The following is an 18,917-nucleotide window of genomic DNA, read 5'->3' as shown; positions in this document are numbered from 1 at the left end:
CCAACAGGTTCTATGGGATCTTTATGAAGGACCTGATTAAGAAAAGTCCACATTTTTGGCCAGGACTGCCTCCTTCCCACCACCAGACAGAAGCAGGGTGATCCAAGGCCAAAGCCTGCTTGGGGACCCTCTTCTCAGGAAGCCTCGGGTTCTTCTCAAATATTAAATGCTCGGGGGAGCCCAGAATGAGAGGTAAACAGGTCACCCTGTCTCGATTCATGCCAGGTAGGCTGGGAGAGGCCAACAGCCATTGCGGAGTTGCTGCCAGAAGCCCGGTCTCCTTGGCCTTGTTAAATGACTGATGAGACTTCACGTGAGGGAAGGAGAAAGGCTCCAGGCACCAAAGTACACCACGGCTGGGCCAAAATCCTGGGAACGGACCTGCAGCCATCCAAGCTGGAGCTGGGTCTTGGGATGAATGCCAAGGCACAGACACGTAGTATTAAAGGGCAATCTACTTGGCGAGTGTTTGGAGAGCAGACCCGGCTATTAAAGGCCTCCTGGGGATTGTGGGGACTATCTCTCCCTTTCAGGTTCCACTGATCTTCTCTGGACCTACAGTGCCCGAGGACTCCCATCTATGAAGACAACTAGCCAGAGGGATGGAGACAAATGGGGGTGTTTCTTACAAGTTGGCTGGGGTGCAGGGAGGGGCCCAGGCCAGACCTCTCACTCATGGGCCTCCGGAACCTACTCTGTTTGCCTCCTGGGGTAATGTCTCATTAATGGGCAGAAACAAATACTATCAATCTTAACAATATTTTAAAGGGCAGATCTCTTAGTTCTGAGGCCACTTCGAAAGCAAATCAACGTGCTAAAAAGCAAAAGCTAAGTCACCAACACAGAGGCTAAGCAGGTCTTCACTGGGCTGTTCCCTTTCTATGGGCTCCCCCACACTCTCCTGAAGTTGAAGGTCAGGTCTTCAGTTAGAAGTCAAGCTTTAGACCGCTGGCTCACGAAGGCAAAAGGTCAAGGACTTTAGACCCAAAGGGACATGTGGATGGGAAATGCCACCGATGGGTACAGAAATGAATGACAACAGGTATCCTGCAGCAAACATGGTGGCCCTATCGCAAAAGGGGGAGGGGTTAGGGCAGCCCAGCCTCACCCAGGCACGTGAGCAAGGATCCCAGCCAATGTGCAGCCCCGCCTCCAAGCTTACCACCTGCACCCCTGAACTTACGTCTTGAGGGGCGTCTTCTTCTTCTTGGCGGGCTTGTTCAGCCCATCCCCGTCCACTCCATTGGCTTCGATGGCACTGGCTGGGATCTCAAAGGAGGCTGGGGATTTAGAAGGTGAGCTGGGGGTCTTAGAGCACGTCTTAAAGGGGTCAGTGGACTCATCACAGGCGTCTGGGTCAAAGTTGTATGATTGTTGGGGCAGTTTGGGAGACTCCTGCATTTTTGAGGTGGAAGAAAAAGGGTTAAAATTGGGGTCATCCCACTTGTCAATATCAAAGGTGTAGGTACCTTTAGCAATAGGGATGTCATTGGGTTCAGCGGGGGAGCTGGTAGGCGAGGCAGGAGCGTTGTCGAGTTTTTCGGGTGTTTTTTTCATCTTTGGCCTCCGTAGGGGCATTTTGGCAACTGGCTTTTTGCCTATCTTTTTGGTGGGAGGGGTGTTTTCCTGCTGGGTGTCCCAACTACTCTTGTCCTCAGAATAGTCAAACTCTAGCCTCACTGAGAGGCCTTTGGCTGGGGAGTCCTCCTGCCCCCCGCTATCTGACGGGGTCCCCTCCACTGCCTCCGGGACTGTGGCAGGAGGCAGTATCTTCCTTCCAACGGGGGGTGAGTTCTGCACTCTGCCACCCCCAGGAGCTGGGGGGACGGCCCCTTCTGCACCCTCTGAGTCCAGAGGGCAGGCAGCCTTGGGCAGAGCAGCAGGTTCGAAGGGCGCCTCCTCCAATAAGGCTGGTCCGGAACCTTCCGTCTTGGCTGATTCCGCTTTTGTCTCCGGTATTCGATGCTCCTCACCGGGGACAGGACTCTCGTCGGCTGGCTCCTGCGGTGTCTCTTTCACTGGGGGGGTTTCTGGGGGTTTCTTAGTGGTCTGTTTCTTTTTTAAGGAAGGTGGCCTCGGTTTCTTAGTTCGCTTAAGGGTGCTGGACGCACTGCTCGAACCCGTGCTGTACGCCTCTGGGGCCGGGGCCGCGGCCTCGGTGTTGCCTGAGCAAGAAGCACCATCAAAGTCACTGGCTTGCAGGCTGAGCGACCGGGATAACGTGGACTTCGAGACGGGGACAGAGTCCGTGGACTTCCTCCGCGAGTTCACCTTGCAGTCCTGGTTCTTAGAGTCTGAGCAGCGTGGCTCCAAGGTCTGAAAGTTATCCACCAGCTCGATGTTGTCAAAGTCCAAGTTGTAAGTCCCGCTGCTGGCTATCGGCTTGTCTTCATCGAAGACGGCGGAGAGGGAGTGTGACGGAGGACGGAAAGGACTTCCTTCCACAGAGCTGCTAGGGGGGCCATCAGGGACGGAGACCGTCTCAGAACCGCATCCTGAGGAAATGGAGACAAAGCAGTCACTGAGGGACACGGGACACTTCGGAGAGTCTCTCATCCCGTGCCAGATGATCACCCTCTATCACCCCAGCCAACCTGCCCACCACACTGCTTGGATACAAACCCTGCTCTCACCCATTAGGTCCACCCCTGTGTAGGCTTACCCTCAGCTCCCTCATCTGTCAAATGGGAGCAATAAGGGCTGTTTAAGGAAGAGCTCAAATCACTCAGTTGTTCAAAACATGTTTACCAAACGCCCAGTCAAGACCAGGCATCGTTCTGGGAGCTGGAGATTCAACAATGAACAAAGCAGACAAAATCCTTGCCCTCCTGGAAGTTACATTCTTCAGGGAGAAGACAGTCAAGAAGCAATAAACAAGTAAAACATACAGCCTGTCCGATGGTGGTAAGTGCTGTGGAGAAAAATAAAGCCAGGGGAGGAGTGTTGCAATTTTAAAGCAAGGTAGCTGGGAAAAGTCCTCCAAGGAGAAGACATTTAAGCCAAGATCAGAAATGAGGTAAACGCATGAAATGGGGATATCTGGGGAGAAATATCCTGGGCAAAGGGAATAGCAAGTGCAAAGGCCCTGGGGTAGATGCACGCCTGGTGTGTTGCAGAAGTATCAGAGGCCAGTGTGGCTAACGCAAGGGTGAAGAGCAGGAGAGGAAGACACAGAAGAAATGTAAGGAAAGCATAATGAGCCTTCAATAACTATTAGCTGCTATCATCCTCTAGCCCACTCTTGACTACTCAGAGCCTTTATGTGGCGGCCCCCAGACAACTGCAGCAGGACTGAGCTGCCACCCATCCTGACTCCAGGCATCCCCTGTAATCTCTCCCTCCAACCCTGCCTGTCATGCTTCTCTCATTCCCTCTCATCTATTCTCCCTCCATCTTTTGCAGCTTCCTCTCGGTTTCTTCACCCGCTTCACCACTGCCAGCCAAGGAGGCAGCTCCTTATTTTAAAACACACTGCAGATACTCCAAATGCCAGCAAAGAGATACTCCATCATCTCATGACCCCACTGCTCCATGGAGATGCATCCAGCCTGGTCTTGGCTTGGCTACTCTGGGATCTGCCTGCACCAGGTGGCGCCTTGCACGCATTTCTGGGTTCACAGCTGTCCTGAGCCGTCAAGATGCCAGAAAACGATTGGCCAGAGAACTAAAAACATGTCACTAGACAAAGGAGGGTGAATGTTGCAAAGTGGTTGGTAGAAGAAGGAATTAAAGAGCTGGCACATATATGACTTGGTGCAGCTTTCCCAAAGTGTGTTTTACTGACAAGAGTTAAACCCCGCAGTACCCACCCTAACCCCTGCCGGTGGAGTGGCCAGATGAAATATAAGATGTTCAGTTAAATTTGAATTTGGATAAGTGAATATGTTTTTGAGTATAAATATGTCCCATGTTCCAATCATTCATTGTTTATCTGAGATTCTAATTTAGGTGGGTGCCCTGTATTTTTGTTTGCTAAATCTGACAGCCCTCTCTCTCATTCCAACAAACAAACAAGGTTTGGGAAATGCTCACTGAGACCCGAACTGCCCTCTCACTGTAGATTTTCTCAGAGCAATTGATGCTCACTCCTGCAAACCCCGAGGTGGGGAGCACTCTGTGCTTCCCAAGCTTTGCTCACAAGCTAATCTTTCCCTTGGAGCACTTGGCAGAGAGCCCCAGCAGATGAAGCGCTGCCCAGGAAATGACAACACAAGGAAATGTCCAGCCTCCTGAGTTCAGGAACTGGTCTGATTTTTCCTTGTTTTCCCCAGGCTTGTCACACTTCCTCTTGCAGGCTCAATAAATGCCTCTGGAATTGAGAGCACCTTCTGGAAGCTATGTCTACTCGCCAGCCATGGTTTCAAACCTTCCCTTGTCTTCTGCATCCAAAGCCACCCCTGGCCCTACTTGGTTGCAGCCAGATGTCACAGAAGAGGGAGCACTTGCCTGAAAGCCTCTCAACCCTGTCGGCCAAATGACTCCTCCAGGTCTTGAAAACACTCTAGCTTCACTGCCATCTCAAAAGACGATGTCCCCTCCCTTCTTTCTAAAATCAACTCCCTCCCTATTTCCTCCAGGGACTGGCACCCTCAGGCATCCCATCCTCCCATCAGCAGCTGCTTTGCCTCCCCGCCCTGGACACACAGTACAGAGGGCACAGAAGGACCAGGGGGCCCAGGGGACCAGGTACTTCAAGTGGGTCTTACAGGAGAGTCTCAGCCCAGCCCATCATTTCCAGAGCAAGGCCCACAACCGCCAACCTGCTTTGGCTCAGGCTACTACGCATGCCCCTGCAGCCCAAGGAAGGAAGACTTCCAAGGCCCTTCAGATGTCAGGAGTTCTCCCCAAACCGTGCAACAATCAGCAGATACTCAGCTTAACCATCTGCTCACTGTTTCCCCAGAAGAAGAGCTCTCTGACTGCTTCACGTGGCTTTCCTCTTGCAAAGGACATACCCTAATTAAATCATCAAGGACCAGGAAATGGAACCTTGCTGCAGGGTTTCTCCGCCTCGGCACTGTGGCCATTTCAGGATGGTTAGTTCTTTGTCGTGGGGGGCCATCCTGTTTATTGTGGGATGTTTAACAGAATCCTTGACTTCTGCTCACTAGATGCCATTAGCGTCGATGTTTAACAGAATCCTTGACTTCTGCTCACTAGATGCCATTAGCGTCCTCCACCCCTTAGCTCTGAAAACCAAAAATGTGTCTAGAAATTGCCAAATGCCCCCTTGCAGGGCAAACAATCCCTGGTTTGGAACCAATATCTTACTGTCCGGTGACCAGAGCAGGGCTGGGAGAGCATGATACATGATCCCTGCCACATGCAGGCCCTGATTTTCCAAAGCTATTGTATTCCAATAGGATTCCCAGTCCACCCCTGCAAACTCTGTAAACCCCTGGATTTCTAAATGTCCACACACCTTACCCAAAGACAATGTATCCATTCATCCCAAAAATAACCTGGATGCCTCCCATTTGCCAGCCACTGTGAACACAGAGGCAAGGAAGGACAAGACTCCAGATGGATCCACTCACGTGAACCTGTCCTCTGCCTCATGCACCCTGACGGTGCAGATCCGAACAATGCTTGCCCTGAGACCAACGTCCTGCCCTGGTTCCAGGTTCTGCTCAGTCTGAGCACAAAATCAGCATCCTTGGCTCGTGATATGTGAAGGCTCACCAGGCAGTTCCTGGTATGTTAGTCAGCTCCGGACAGCAGAATAAAGTCCACCAGCTGAAGGGCTTAAACAATAGACATTCATTCTCACATAGTTCTGGAGGCTGGAAGTCCAAGCTCAAGGTTTCCACAGGCTTGGATTCTCCTTGGCTTGCTGGTGGCCACCTTCTCTGTGTCCTCACACGGCCTTTTCTCCGTGTGAGTTCATCCCTGATGTCTCCTCTTCTCCTTACAGGGACACCAGCCTTAATGGATTAGTGCTGTGCAATCTTGTTTAACCTAATCATCCCATAAAGGTCCTATCTTCAAATACTGTCACATGGCCGGGAGGTGGGGGTGTGAGGGTTAGGGTTTCAACATCTGAATGGGGGGAACACAACGCAGTCCATAACGCCAGTGCGAGGCCACAAAATCCCTCAAGCTAAGGAAAAAAGAAATGTATCTGGAAACAAGAGGGAATTCCAAGGAAAGGGAGAAAGCCATTAAGGGGCAGCTGATGTCACCCAACTGTCACCCTGCTGTCTTCAAAGGCCACATCACTTAGCCTTGCTGACTGTCTGTAATTGGAGCACTTCCTGCCAGCTGTGCTGGGCTTCTGTCTCCCGTCTCCCCATCCCAGATAAGCTCACTCTGGGCAGGGATCTACGGGCCAGAGGCCGAAAGGTGCCAAGACGAGGCACTCCCGCACTCGGACTCTTAGCTTAAACTGACGTATCAGGGGTAAATGATCTTGTACTCAGGGAGCCTACCTCTGCATTCTCCAAGGACATGAATAATAATCGACTGCAATTAATGTTTATTCTAGAAAAGACCTCCATTTTAGTAGGCTAATGAAATATAAATGGAGCATTACTTGGTCTTTATGTGGCATTTTGTCGGCAGCTGTGGGCACCTCAGAGCAAGTCCATGATGAATTACAGTTTTCCCAAAATTGCCTTATTGTTAGACAAACCTGGGACACTCACTGAAACCCCAGACTCCCGGCTCCTCCCTGGAGAAGGAATTCAGCAGGGCTGGGATTGGGGCTCAGAAACCCCGTTTTCACAGGCGCCACAGGAGGCTCCTTGAGCAGGGAAGTCGGGGCTTGGCTGGCCCGTTTCACCTGCTTCCTATCCAGACCTGGCCCAGTTCTTAAAATCTCCAGGGCGATGTTTTCATATTTGGCCACAGACATGGTTTGGAGGATAAGCTTGATGGCTTGAATTGGGTCTTTGAGGTGAACTCTGATTACTTATGGGGACTCAGAGGTGCGAGGCGTCAGGGCAAGTGGAAATGACAGGCAGATGCAGTCCCTGGGTGTCCACCCTGTGATGTGGTCATTAAACCAGAATGGACCAGCAAGAGAGGCAGGCAGCCCATGGAAAGCTGGCTCCTCTCCCAGACCCCGCAGGCCTTCAGGCTCTCACAGAGACCCTCCTGGGCCCCGAGGACCCCCACCTGGTGGGTCTGTGCCTGCCGCTTCCTGGACACTTGCTCTGATCTCCCATGTCTATGCTCCCAAACCTCCATTCGGTTCCCAAAGGCTAAGGAGAAATAGCCCCGCTCGAGGCACTGTGAGTCATGACAATTGACTAGGGTGACTCATCGAGAGATGGAGAAATTCTCCCTGAAAACTAGGTTGTATCCGCCTGAGCTGGACATCAGGTGCAGTCAAGACTGGAGTGGGCTCTTTAAGGGAAGTCAATGTGCATCCCGAGGCTCAGGGCCCCGCCAGGCTCTTGGTGTGCCCACCCACGGTGCCAACCCCAGGCAGGTTATTCAACTCCTCTGAGGCTCGGTTGTAAACCAGGCATTCTTGGGAGGATGAAACAGGAGGAGCATGTAAGCACTTAGCCCAAGACACAGCAGTGCCAGGAAACAGCAGCCGTGGGCACTGACCCCTGCACACGCCACAGTGACACCCACTCCCTGTGCCCCTGCCCCAGGGTAGGAAGAGCTCTCACCTGGCCAGGCTCTCAGATGCCTTGCCCAACACCAAGAGGCTTCCTGTCTCTGTGGGGGGCACTCCTGCACGGGAACCTCAGAGGCGATGAAAGCAAGTGACAATGTGTACGGAGACGGGGCCGGGGCAGGGCCGCTGAAAACAGAAGCCCCCGGGTGCAATGAGCTCCCTTCTGGGTCAATCTGCAGACAGTGGTCCACGCACTGCCATCTGGAGCACAACTGGAGCCTCAGCAAGGCCACCCTTCCCACGGGGCAGAGAGGGAAGGTGGAGGGCTAGCAGGGCGCAGGTGGCTCCTGTTTCTTCCAAGGCCCTCACGTGGGCCCTCCCTGCTGGGCTTCTCCTGGCAAGAAGGAGCCAAACACCCTTCCCCGTGGGGAACCACGTCTCCAGAGGGAGGGCCACTGTCAGAGTGAAGGCACTCCTGGTCCCACAGACGGGCTTCCCTCACTGACCATCTCCTTGTCCCCATCTGGCAACCACTTGGCACGCCCTTTGCCTCAGATGCTTAAACACACCAGCTTGCTTCACCTGCACAGAGACCAGCCTGGTTTCCAAACGGAAGGCAGTCGAGAGGTGGGGGTTCTGATCCCACAGCCCCTCACTTACTTTGAGACCAAGGGCAAGGTCTGAAAGGTCCACATCTCACTGGGAAGCAAGGGACCAGATGCCCCGTAGAAGGATGCTGTGAGCACTGGAGATCATTCCCTTGCCTGAGTTGGAGATGAAACCTGCAAAGAACCCAGCTAAGGCCAGCCACAGGGCGGACGCTAAATGGAGCTGTTATTTAATGATGTGACATTTAATCATGCCCTTTGGTGGCCAGTTTGAGTTTCTAATAATGCAGCCACAGCCAAGTGTCCTGATCATAGGATCATGGAAAGTTGGAGTGGGAAAGATCTCAAGGACTTGAGGTCACCTTCTTCATTTTACAGATTAAGAAAACTGAGCTCAGATAAACTGTATCCTGGCCCTGCCCAGATGAGGGGCAGAAGCAAGGTGGCCACCCATGCCTCATCCATCCTCCTGTCCCGTGGGGCATGATCACGTGGGCAGGACCCAAGGTAAGGGGATTAGTTTGTAAAATGTAGGTTTCCAGGAGGAAAAATCAGGTCTTTATTTACAGCCAGAGGTCTCATCTATTATTTCATGTGTTTTTTTGGCACCTTTCACAGCATCTGTGGGCACTGTGCAGAGGAGCCAAACAAGAGACTTTCCTCTCTCTCCTGCGGTTCCCAGAAGGAAGCCGCCTTCTCCTCTGGACACCTCTACAAGCAAGCACAGCCGCCTCCTCAATCTGCATAATGTCACATGCAGTCCGCAGACGGGACAGCAGACTTTTCCAGCGAGTGCAGTGAATCGAATGGGTCTTTGTACAGCCCAAGCTAGGGGGGCTTTAGGCAGACACAGTCCCGGCTGTTAATTCCCCTTATTGTATATTCCGCAGACACGTGGCTTCACTGTGGTTTTCCAAGGAGGAAAAGCATAAAGTCAAACTCCAACTGGTGTGATCAAAAGTTCCACGGGGCTGTGACTCATGGCCATTACGGCTCCCACTTCCGGCGGGCTTCTCTCTTATTCCTCCATGATGCTCTGTCTTTCAGAAACTGCCATCGAAGCAAGAGGCAGGCGTGTTGTGCGTGTGTTTGTGTCTTTAAGAATGGAGACTGTTCTTTGCTTTGTTGAAAAAGAAGTCAGGCAGAAGGAACAAAGGCCGAACAAGAGAACAGAAGTGGTGAACCATCCCCAGAAGCAGTCAGGATGCATGACTGGAAATCCTGGAGGACACACATGTGCCCGCAGCAGCGGCCTGGACACTGGTGCTTGGGATGGACCCTACACTGTGATGTGCCTTCATTTTTTTTCTAAAGTCTTTTCTAAGGTATCTCACACATTTATAGGCATGAACTTATTACACCCACAAAAAAGGATCATTTAGTCTTTTCTTTTTTTTTTTTTTGGAGAGTGGAGGTAATTAGGTTTATCTATTTATTTATTACTTTTGGCGGAGGTATGGGGGATTGAACCCAGGATCTCGTGCATTCTAAGCATGCACTCTACCACTGAGCTATACCCTCCCCCCAGGATCATTTATTCTTAATCACACATTTGACCTAAGGATTACAATGTGTTTGTCACTCAGCCACTTTCCATTAAAACCTCAGGGCGAATTTCTTTACAATATTATAAGAAATAAAATTTTCATATGCATTATTATATGAAAGATGTAAAACACTCAGAAACGTAAGCAGCCCTTCCTGCTTCTTCCCCACCTTAAAATCAATAATTACCCTTAAAATTCCAATAATTACCCTCTCAAGAGCTCAACACCAAGACTAGCTGTGCAGAATCAGACACTACTAAATCATAAACTGTCAAAAAGGGGAAGGATGTGAAAACTGCACTTACCAGATACCAGCAAAGGTGACTCTCCCTCCGTCCCCCGCATCGGGGGCATGTCTGCGTAGCAACAAAGCCCCAGCAGTGTCTACCCGAAAACACGACCAGCTTGAAGCCAGAGCCGGCAGAAAGAATTCCACCCATTTCTTTCTAAAACCAACATTAAGGTCAAAACGGTTTTTTATTTCACTCTGGCCAGGGTGAGAGTCCAGATGGAGGCCTGGACCCCTGGTCTGTCTCACCTGGGGCAGCCTCGTGCACAGGTGTGTGGACAAGCCACCTATAATATAAGTCCCCGCCCCATCCTCGGTTCCTCCTTCACTGAAGGGCGCAAACACAGGCACGGTCAGCCTTGGGAGGGTGGGCCCAGGAAGTGGCTGTTCCCAGGCACCTCACTGCCAAGGGCTGCAGCCTGAGGAAGCCAGAACGCGGCGCTCTGAAGTTCCGGGACTAGATCAGGCTGTCTGGGTCTGAAGACGGCACCACCTGGCCCCCTGACTGCCCTGCGGGGCCATTTCTGGGACCACATGGTCCCGTGACCAGCCTGTGGGGCCATTTCCGGCAGTCCCCATCTCCTTCCAGGCCTCACGTTACACTTTCATGTTCGAGGTGGTCGCATCCCTGCTGGTGTGACTGGAGTGCGCACACAGAGAACTCCAGCCAGGTGTGCAGGCTGGAGCCTGGGGACCAAGATCTGCCCCATCCTCCCCCACCCCCAACCCCAGGGGTCACACCATCTGAAAGGTACATAAAGGTTAGTATTTTAAGCCACACTAGGGGAGAAAGGATGTAGGAAAATAAGAAATCAGATAATTTGAAGTTAATGAGGAATAAATAAACGAGTCATCCTTGCTCGGATTCAGCCATCTGTCACTTTACCTTCTTGACCATTTACTAAATACCCCCAAGCCCACGGGGGCTGTGTTCTTTAATAAAAGTGCAGATTTACATGGCGATTCATAACTAATGCTCTTCTGGGAGTAGGGACCAAATATTTGAATCCAAGATTGCACCAGAAAATTCCAATACCCACTGCCCCTCTCAAGCCCAGTTCTGAGTCCGAGAGGCACCCAGAGCTAAATGAGTGGTTTCCCAGAGGCCTCCCCTAAATTCTGCAGAGCGAACACAAAGAACCCACCGTATCTCTGCACAAAATATACAGCCCAGAGTGACAGGCTCCAGCAGCTGGCAACAACCTAAGGAGCTCCCACGACAGCCCCTGGGGTGGGTGTCCTCCTCCAGTGGGGCCCAGAGGAGCTGCTGTGAGTGGCATCGGGGCTCAGCCTCAGGGCTGCTCCCAGGCCTTCCCCAGGGGCACCTGACCCTTGGTTACCTGGTTCTTCCGGGGGAGGCTGTGCGCTGACCTCAGGTTCTGGAATGACTTCGGAGGGTGGCGGGGGTGGGGCTGGTGGAGCTTTGACAGGGGTCGTTGACTCCGGAGTCTCAAATGCTTCTTCAGAGTCAGAACTCCTGATGGAGAAAGAGAGGGGAGAAGCACAGGTTAGACAGGGGCCAGGGCTGCATTTGCTCCGGGGGACCAGGGGCCAATGCCTGGGAGCAATGCGCAGCCTAATGACCCCTCCCGGGACTGGTGGAGCCAGGCCCACCGCCCAATTAGTCGGCAGGAGGCCCGCTGCAAGGAAAGTCATTTCTCAGCGTGACTCCCAGGAGTGAATCTCATTATCACCAGCTTTGTGCCCAAATGATAGATTCTTTGAACTCAGCTCTACTCGAAAGACATATTTCTGGCCTTAATGGCAAACATAAACAGTGGGATCTTTTGATCTTGGAATCTTGGCATGCGTTACGCAGCATCAGTTCAGTCAAACTGATATGGAAGAATTCCCGGGGACTGTGGTTCCAACACATCCAGAGGATCTCCGCCCCAAGAAACAAAATCTCATTCGACCTCTGTCTCCCTCACCCCATCAATCTCTCCCACTGCCCCACCTTCCAAGCATTTCTCATAACTTACTATAGACTTACTCACTTTCTAATCATACTATCTTTCTCCTCTATTGAGCTGAAAAGGCCAAGAGGGCAGCCTTTTTGTTTTGTTTTGTTCTTTTGTTTATCACTGCATCCTCGAGCCTAAACCAGGAGGCGGTGAATAAATATCTATTAAGTGAATGAATGAATGAAAGCTGGCAAGCCAGCTGGAGGTTGGGACTGGGCTAAGCCAGACTAAGACACAAAGCACAGCCTGCTGATCCCTATGCTGTGAAAATGGCCCTTGCTGGTCTGCCACAATGTCTGCTCTCAGGAAAGATTCTTCACCCTGAGAAATGAGCCAAAACTCCACCCAGAGGACGTCACACCTAGGAACAAGGGGTAGCCGCTCACCAAACTAAAGCCTTATCCCGGGCTCTAGAAAACCCAGAGCAGACAGCCCTTCTCCATCACCCTGCTTCCACCAAGGACTCAATTTCAGGCCAGAAGGGATGAGGTGTCCCCACATCACTGAGCCAGGCATGTGTCCTCAGGCTGGAGGACAGCTCTTCACTTGCTCAGGACACCCAGGGTCCACAGTCCTGGCCCCACCTCACTCGGAGGATGCCGGCGTGCAAGAAGCAGCAGCATCACCTGGGCTGATTCCCATCTCGGGATGTTGTAACTAGACCAAAATGCCATTTATTTATTCGCAACAAGGAAGGTAATTATCAAGAAGGTGGATACTCAGAATTGCGGCTGGCACAAGGGACCCAGAGGGGAATTTAGCAGGAAACATATAATCAGAGGGTGATGCATCAGGTGTGTATAGTATAGAATGTGAAAAGCACTGAGTGCTGAGCTCCCACGAGGGTCAAAGGACCAGTGTCCTCTGCTGAAGTCAGCATCTTCTAAAGACCATCTGCCAGCTAGCGGAAGGCACCGGTACCAACCAAACCCTCCACAGTCAGCCAGGACAGGAAAAAAGAGCCACTTGGTGAGCTCTCCTTCAGAAAATCTACATCGATGTTTTCATAACTTGTTTGTTGGAGACTCACTTTATCTGAGCCAAAGATCCCTAACCCTCATCCTTCTAAGACCCTGGTTCCTCCAGCCAGCCACAAAGCCCTCAGGACACAAAGGAAAGAACAGAAACATCAGAGCTGCTTTGGATGGGATGCAATGAGCTGAAGCCTTCATACTATCAAATTTCACAAGTAAAAACTTGGTTCATGCAAACACAATAGGAGCCATATCGACTTTTACAAACACACATTCATATTTAAGGACTCAGCTTTTGTAGAGGAGAATTTCAGATCCACGCCTGGACAACAACAAATCTAGGTGCCTGAAGTTTTGCAGAGTCAAAAACCAAGGAAGTTACACAATTAAGCATCAAAGAGGAATAAGAGTTTGGGCCCACCTGGTGGGCCCTGGGTGTCACCCTGGCCCCCAGCCTTGCACACGCCAGGGGCACCGTTGACGAGACACATGGGGACAACTTGCCTCTTGCCCGAGTTTTCTTGAAGGACCTGCAGACTGGAGTCTCCACTGCCCGTCACCGTTGTCCACATCCACCGGGCCCATTCCACCGGGGGCCACGTCTGCCAGAAGGCAAAAGCCATCTCCACTGAAGAACAGCTTCTGTCCCCCAAATTCCCAACCCTAATTCCCTTGCTGGTATCTCTGGGGTCTGAGTCTCTTTAAGGCGCCGCGAAAAAGTTAGTCGCGTCACCAGCCACAGATGCCATGAGCTTCTCCAGCTTCCAGCAAAGACACGGAGGGAGAGGCTTTGTGCTCCTTCCGTGGTTTCTGCATCCCTGGGCCCTGGCAATGTGTGGCTTTAGAGCACAAAGAGCCCCTGATCTTTCCCAACAGCACAAGAAAGCAACAGGCAGGGCCGGACGCTGGTGGATTCAAGCTGCTGAATGCCAATGAGGTCTCCCCTGCTGCAGCTGCCCAGCCCGCACACCTGCTCAGAAGGGACCACCATTCACCGCTGCCCTGTGTGGAGGCAGTGTGGTGGGGAGTAGAGGGTACCCCAAGCCCCTGTGTGACTCCTTGCTTTGTTTACCATGAACTATTTCTGCATCAAAACACCAGATGCTACCAAGGACCCCTGGAAAGGCACGCACTTCCGGAGCTGCCTGTGGTGTTTTCATATCTTCACACCCTCTCCCAGGAGCAGAGAGCAAGTTAATTAGAGGAGGCTGACGGCAGCTTTTTTAATTAGCTCTTTTTTCCCTATTCAGTTTCTCAGGGGGCTCAAAAACATTCCTAAGAGCAGGGATTTCTGTAGTCCACCCACAAAGAGCCTGGCCATAAAAATAAAGCAGCATTTCAGAGTCCCAATCCATAAAAGCAGTTCCTATCGGCTGTTCAATTATGTTTTTTTTCAACTAGAAGAAACTAAAGTACAAGAAATTATTCTGCAAAGGCTCTGCACATTTTCAAAATGAAAAAGAAACTAATTTAATTTGCCACGAAGCTGCATCAGAAAGAGAAATGTGCCATTACAGTCTACTAAAATGTTTCTAAACTATAGGAGAATATATTTAGCAGGATATGCATATGTTATGTTCGCCATATAAGTAAATGTGCAAATATATGCAAATACAATAAGATATATGCATTTCCATAATGCAATGATATACCTCATAATAGCCAGGCATGAAATACTAATGACTTTTAATTCCCAGCATGAAAAGCATTCTAATAGCTATCTCATGCTGAACTTTTTGTTGTGTGTCAGGCACTAAACTAGGCCATTTGTACACTTCTCTATTATCTACAAAAGTATCCTGCTGGAGAGCAGGCCCATTTTACAGATAACACAACTATGGCTTAGAGAGGCAAATTCCTCTGCCTGAGGCCACCTAATTAATAAGCTAGGGAAGGCAGGGCTCCCATCTAGAACTGTCTGCCTCTAAAATCGGTGCTCATCTGACTACATCAATGGCTTCCAAACTTTTTTAGCAACAGAACTATTTTTTCCCCAATGAATCTAACATGAAATTCCTATGCAGAGAGAAAAGTAGTATTTCATTTATTTTGTTAGCTCAGTTTACAATATATTCTTACTATGAAGTCTATCGTTGAGAACAATTAAGTCATTTTGATGAACCTGAAAATCTGACAAGCGGGGTTGGGGATGCCAACTGCAGCACTGTACCTGCTGATTTCTCTCCTGGTTGCACATTATTAGGAAAAGTCCCCATCCGTAAGGATGAGCAATTACAAACAGCACCTGTTTTTAAAAGCTTGTCCTGTGATCGTGGGACGTTCTTTAATAAGGCGGATAGGGCAAGAGAGCTACCTAACTGGGCAAAACCGGATTAATCTCTCAGCACAAGGCCATATGCTGGTGGTGTCCAGCGCCACACCGCATGCGTGTCCAGAAGAGAAGGAAGGATGGAAATGTGTGGCCAAGTGTGGACAGACTGCGCTGGCTGCTGAAATCTGAGTCTGCCAAGCTTTCCCTGTGTGTTAGTAAGGCTTAAAAGCATTTTTTTCAAATATTTCCCTAGATTTTGGAGCATCGCTATAGCGCTCTGAAGCCCCACCGAGCACAGTTTGAAAACCTCCGCTCTACACAATGACAATCCAGTCCCTCCATAGATGGCACGTTGGGTCAAAACGGAGTATTTTGTGGAAACTGTCCCCAGAGCAAGACAGTTAGCTGACAAAATGGAGAGCCCTCTGGGCTATTAACCTATATTTTTGGTTTGGTTTAAATATGTCTGTGTTTTACTTCTATAAACTACAACCACCGAGAGGATCAGATCAGCACTCACAATACAAATACATAATATAACATAACACAATAAAGTTAGTATAATATATAGAATGTTGTAAAGTTAGTATAATATAATTAACGTATTATATACACACATACATGTATCACAATTATACATGAGTGTGTACCTATAAATCAAACATCATCAGAATCTCTTAATAAAGCAGAGCTATAAATGCAGTTTCCAGCATATTATTAAACGGTTACATTTTGCTTAAGTTTTACTAGAGACAATTTAAGGGTTTGGGAGAATAAATTTCAGAGGCCATAGAATCTTCAAACTTTGAAGCGGGAAGAAAAATTAGAGACTATTTCCTACTCCAACACACTTTTCACGTCTATTTAAACAGGTGAGGAAACGGAGGCCTGGAGAGCTGACCTGACTTCCCCAGGTCACGGGCTCTTTCATGGCAGAACCGCGGCTGGACGTCCCAGAGGACCGGGCTTGCCTTCATGAGACACTGCCTCCAAATAGGAGCTTCTTTCCCTAAATATAATGCTCCTCCCACCCAGGCAATCTGAAGTTACTTACACTTAAAGGTTACCTGATTATCCAGACAGTTTGTGCTTAAGCATTGCTAAAGAGGAAAGGGTATCGCCACACTCAGATCTATTTCTAGAGCAATTCCTCAGAATTCCAGTTTGCAGTTCCCACAACCAAAGTGATCCAGGGGCACAGGTCCTTGCCACCACCCACCAGGGTTGAAAGCACACAGTGTGGGCACTCTGGTGGCAGGGGCTCCCGTGACACGAGCCCCACCCTCGAGCTCCTTGTGAAGGGACCACGGGGAGAGAGAGAGAGAGAGAGAGAGAGAGAGGCATGAGAGCGCCTCCTCCCTGCCCTTGAAGACAAATGCAGGGAAAGGCAGAGCACTGGCCCAAAGCCCTGAGTCAGGAAGGAGGGCTTGCGTCCTCCAGGCCAGGGGACCATCTGCCGTCCCGAAGACAGAGGGAGACCTTCCAGAAATGAGTCTGAGCTCTCAGCGGATCAGATCAGCTCATTCATCTCTGCATCTCTGCAGTTGGATGGATATGTGCATGAGCGGACATCTTTGACATTGCTGTGCACTAAATTCTTTGTATCAGAATATTCCAACTTAGACAGCTTTATCAAGAAACACACACTCACACACACACACACACAAGCACACACTTCCCTCCTGCCTAAAACAACTTGGCCAGATGGGTCATTTTTTCAGGCTGGCTGAAAAAGATCTTTCACTTTATTTTTTTAATATTATTTTTTATTGACGTGGAGTCGATTTACAATGTTAGTTTCAGGTGTACAGCAAAGCGATTCAGATATACATACTTTTTATCAGATTCTTTTCCATTATATGTTATTGAAGAAATTGAATACAGTTCCCTGTGCTATACAGTAGGCCCCTGTTGTTTATCTATTTTATATATAGGAGTGTGCATCTGTTAATCCCAAACTCCTCATTTATCCAGCCCTTTCCCCTTTGGTAACCATAGTTTGTTTTCTACGTCCGTGAGTTTATTTTTGGTTTGTAAATTAAATTTGTATCTTTTTTTTAGATTCCACATATAAGTGATATCATATATTTGTCTTTCTCTGTTCCTCCTGGATATAGAAAAGGAATTTGCTGAACAATATCATTCCTCCACATACAGGTAACGGAGAACGTGATTTCAACACAATCAAAGGCTGAGATGCTTCTTAGACCGTCAGATGCTGAGGAGCCCACAGTCAGGTTCTGTCTCCCATGAACACAAAGCTAGCTCTGGCGAGCCAGGTGGCTAGGATTTTCCAGCCTGAAACTCTAGGGAAAGCCAAGGGAGATGCTGACGCACTTATCTTCAGACTCCCAGCGCCTAGCGTCTGCTGGGTAATAAGGCAGGTCCCATTTTCAGATTCAAGTAGCTACCGCTTGGTGGCTACACCGAGATGTCAGCAGGGTTCAAAGGGGCACTGCAATCAACACTCAAGCTGCCTCTGGGTTGGGCTGCAGCCCTAGTGACAGAAGTACAATGGGAAAGGGGAGGAGTATACACGGACTGAGGAGCCCCACAGACCTGGTGACGGCCCGCTGCAAACTGATTATGAAAGAAACAGGAACCGAGTCGATAACTAAGGTAAAAATGGAATTTACAGAAAGGCTATGGTGGCTGAGGAGTCAGACCTGAAGAGACTGCTAGGAGCATCCCACTGGCCCACCTTGGGTCGTTTGCCCATCTTTTAGCTGGAAGAGGGCGGGGAGCCCCAAAAAATAAGCAACCCATCCAGACACAGTGGAATGGAGGAGACAGACTGTCCCCCAAAGAAATAAGGAGTTGGAACTGATGGTAGTCGTCCACAAGCGCTCACTACAGTGTAACTACAGCTCCGTCACTCACTGGAACCGTGTGACCTTAGGCAAGACACCTGACCTCCCATGCCCTTGGACTGATTGTCCAATAAGTGGGGATAATAACTGGAGAGATAATGCATCCCCCTTATTACTGCAGCTCCGACTCTGCCCTTGGCCTCCAAGCATTCGGGAAAACGCAATTCGCTAGCAAGTTGAGTCTTCTATCTTATTTGGTTGAAGCTACTGAGCTGGGAGTGACAGAGCATCTGGAGGCTGCTACACACAGTGTGGGATGGCCGTCCTGCCAGGCGGTCTGTGGACACAAGTGCATCCAAAAGCACGTGGACATTCTCAGAGTCACACCTTCTTTTGAGGTGCACACAACCCAGGTTCGCCAGGGACAGGGGAGAAGGCTTGGTGTGCACATGTGTGGGTGTGTACGCATGTGACCGATGAAACATTCCCCCCGCCCCAACACACACACACATACAGTTAGTTTCAAAATTGACTTAATTGCAGAGACACCAGACACTCAGCAAAAGAGAAGCAACTCTAGTGGCCACGGGCCTCACTGCAAGCAGTGAAGAATCAACACTGAATGGGCTCTGGGCTGACAGTTCCATAGATTTGTAACTGGATCCTGTTATGCCTTCTTGGGGAAATGCCAGACTGAATCAAGTCTCAGGAGAAATACAGAGAAAAGGCATTCAGATGGCCCTTCTATTCCCTTGCCTTCATACACTGATACCCCTGAAATTTCATCTTTGTTGCCTAACTCCTTGCTTGAGTAACTCCAATTGGAATCTTTTAAGCTCAGATTCTTAAAAATCTAACTGGAAATAAGATATTATGGATGTTA

At 49.9% G+C, this 18,917-nt stretch overlaps 1 protein-coding gene across 13 annotated transcripts in view; it reads right to left on the bottom strand.

Annotated features, from left to right (window-relative positions):
* The window catches only part of TACC2 (transforming acidic coiled-coil containing protein 2), a 196,703-nt gene that overhangs the window by 33,322 nt on the left and 144,464 nt on the right, over positions 1 to 18,917 (bottom strand). For 12 of the 13 annotated variants that reach the window (XM_031461897.2, XM_031461899.2, XM_031461902.2 and 9 more), the window contains 2 exons: positions 11,355 to 11,491; positions 1,184 to 2,495 (listed from right to left, as the gene is read on the bottom strand). In XM_031461897.2, the coding sequence (XP_031317757.2) occupies positions 1,184 to 2,495; positions 11,355 to 11,491 (1,449 nt within the window). Of the gene's footprint in view, positions 1 to 1,183; positions 2,496 to 11,354; positions 11,492 to 13,456; positions 13,776 to 18,917 lie in introns of those variants that run through there. The other variant, XM_031461910.2, reaches the window with a different exon arrangement.

This window comes from Camelus dromedarius, chromosome 8, assembly GCF_036321535.1.
Source record: "Camelus dromedarius isolate mCamDro1 chromosome 8, mCamDro1.pat, whole genome shotgun sequence".
NCBI classification, from domain to species: Eukaryota; Metazoa; Chordata; class Mammalia; order Artiodactyla; family Camelidae; genus Camelus; species Camelus dromedarius.
Note: the sequence above shows the minus strand (reverse complement) of the source record. Positions and strands in the feature narration are given on the sequence as shown.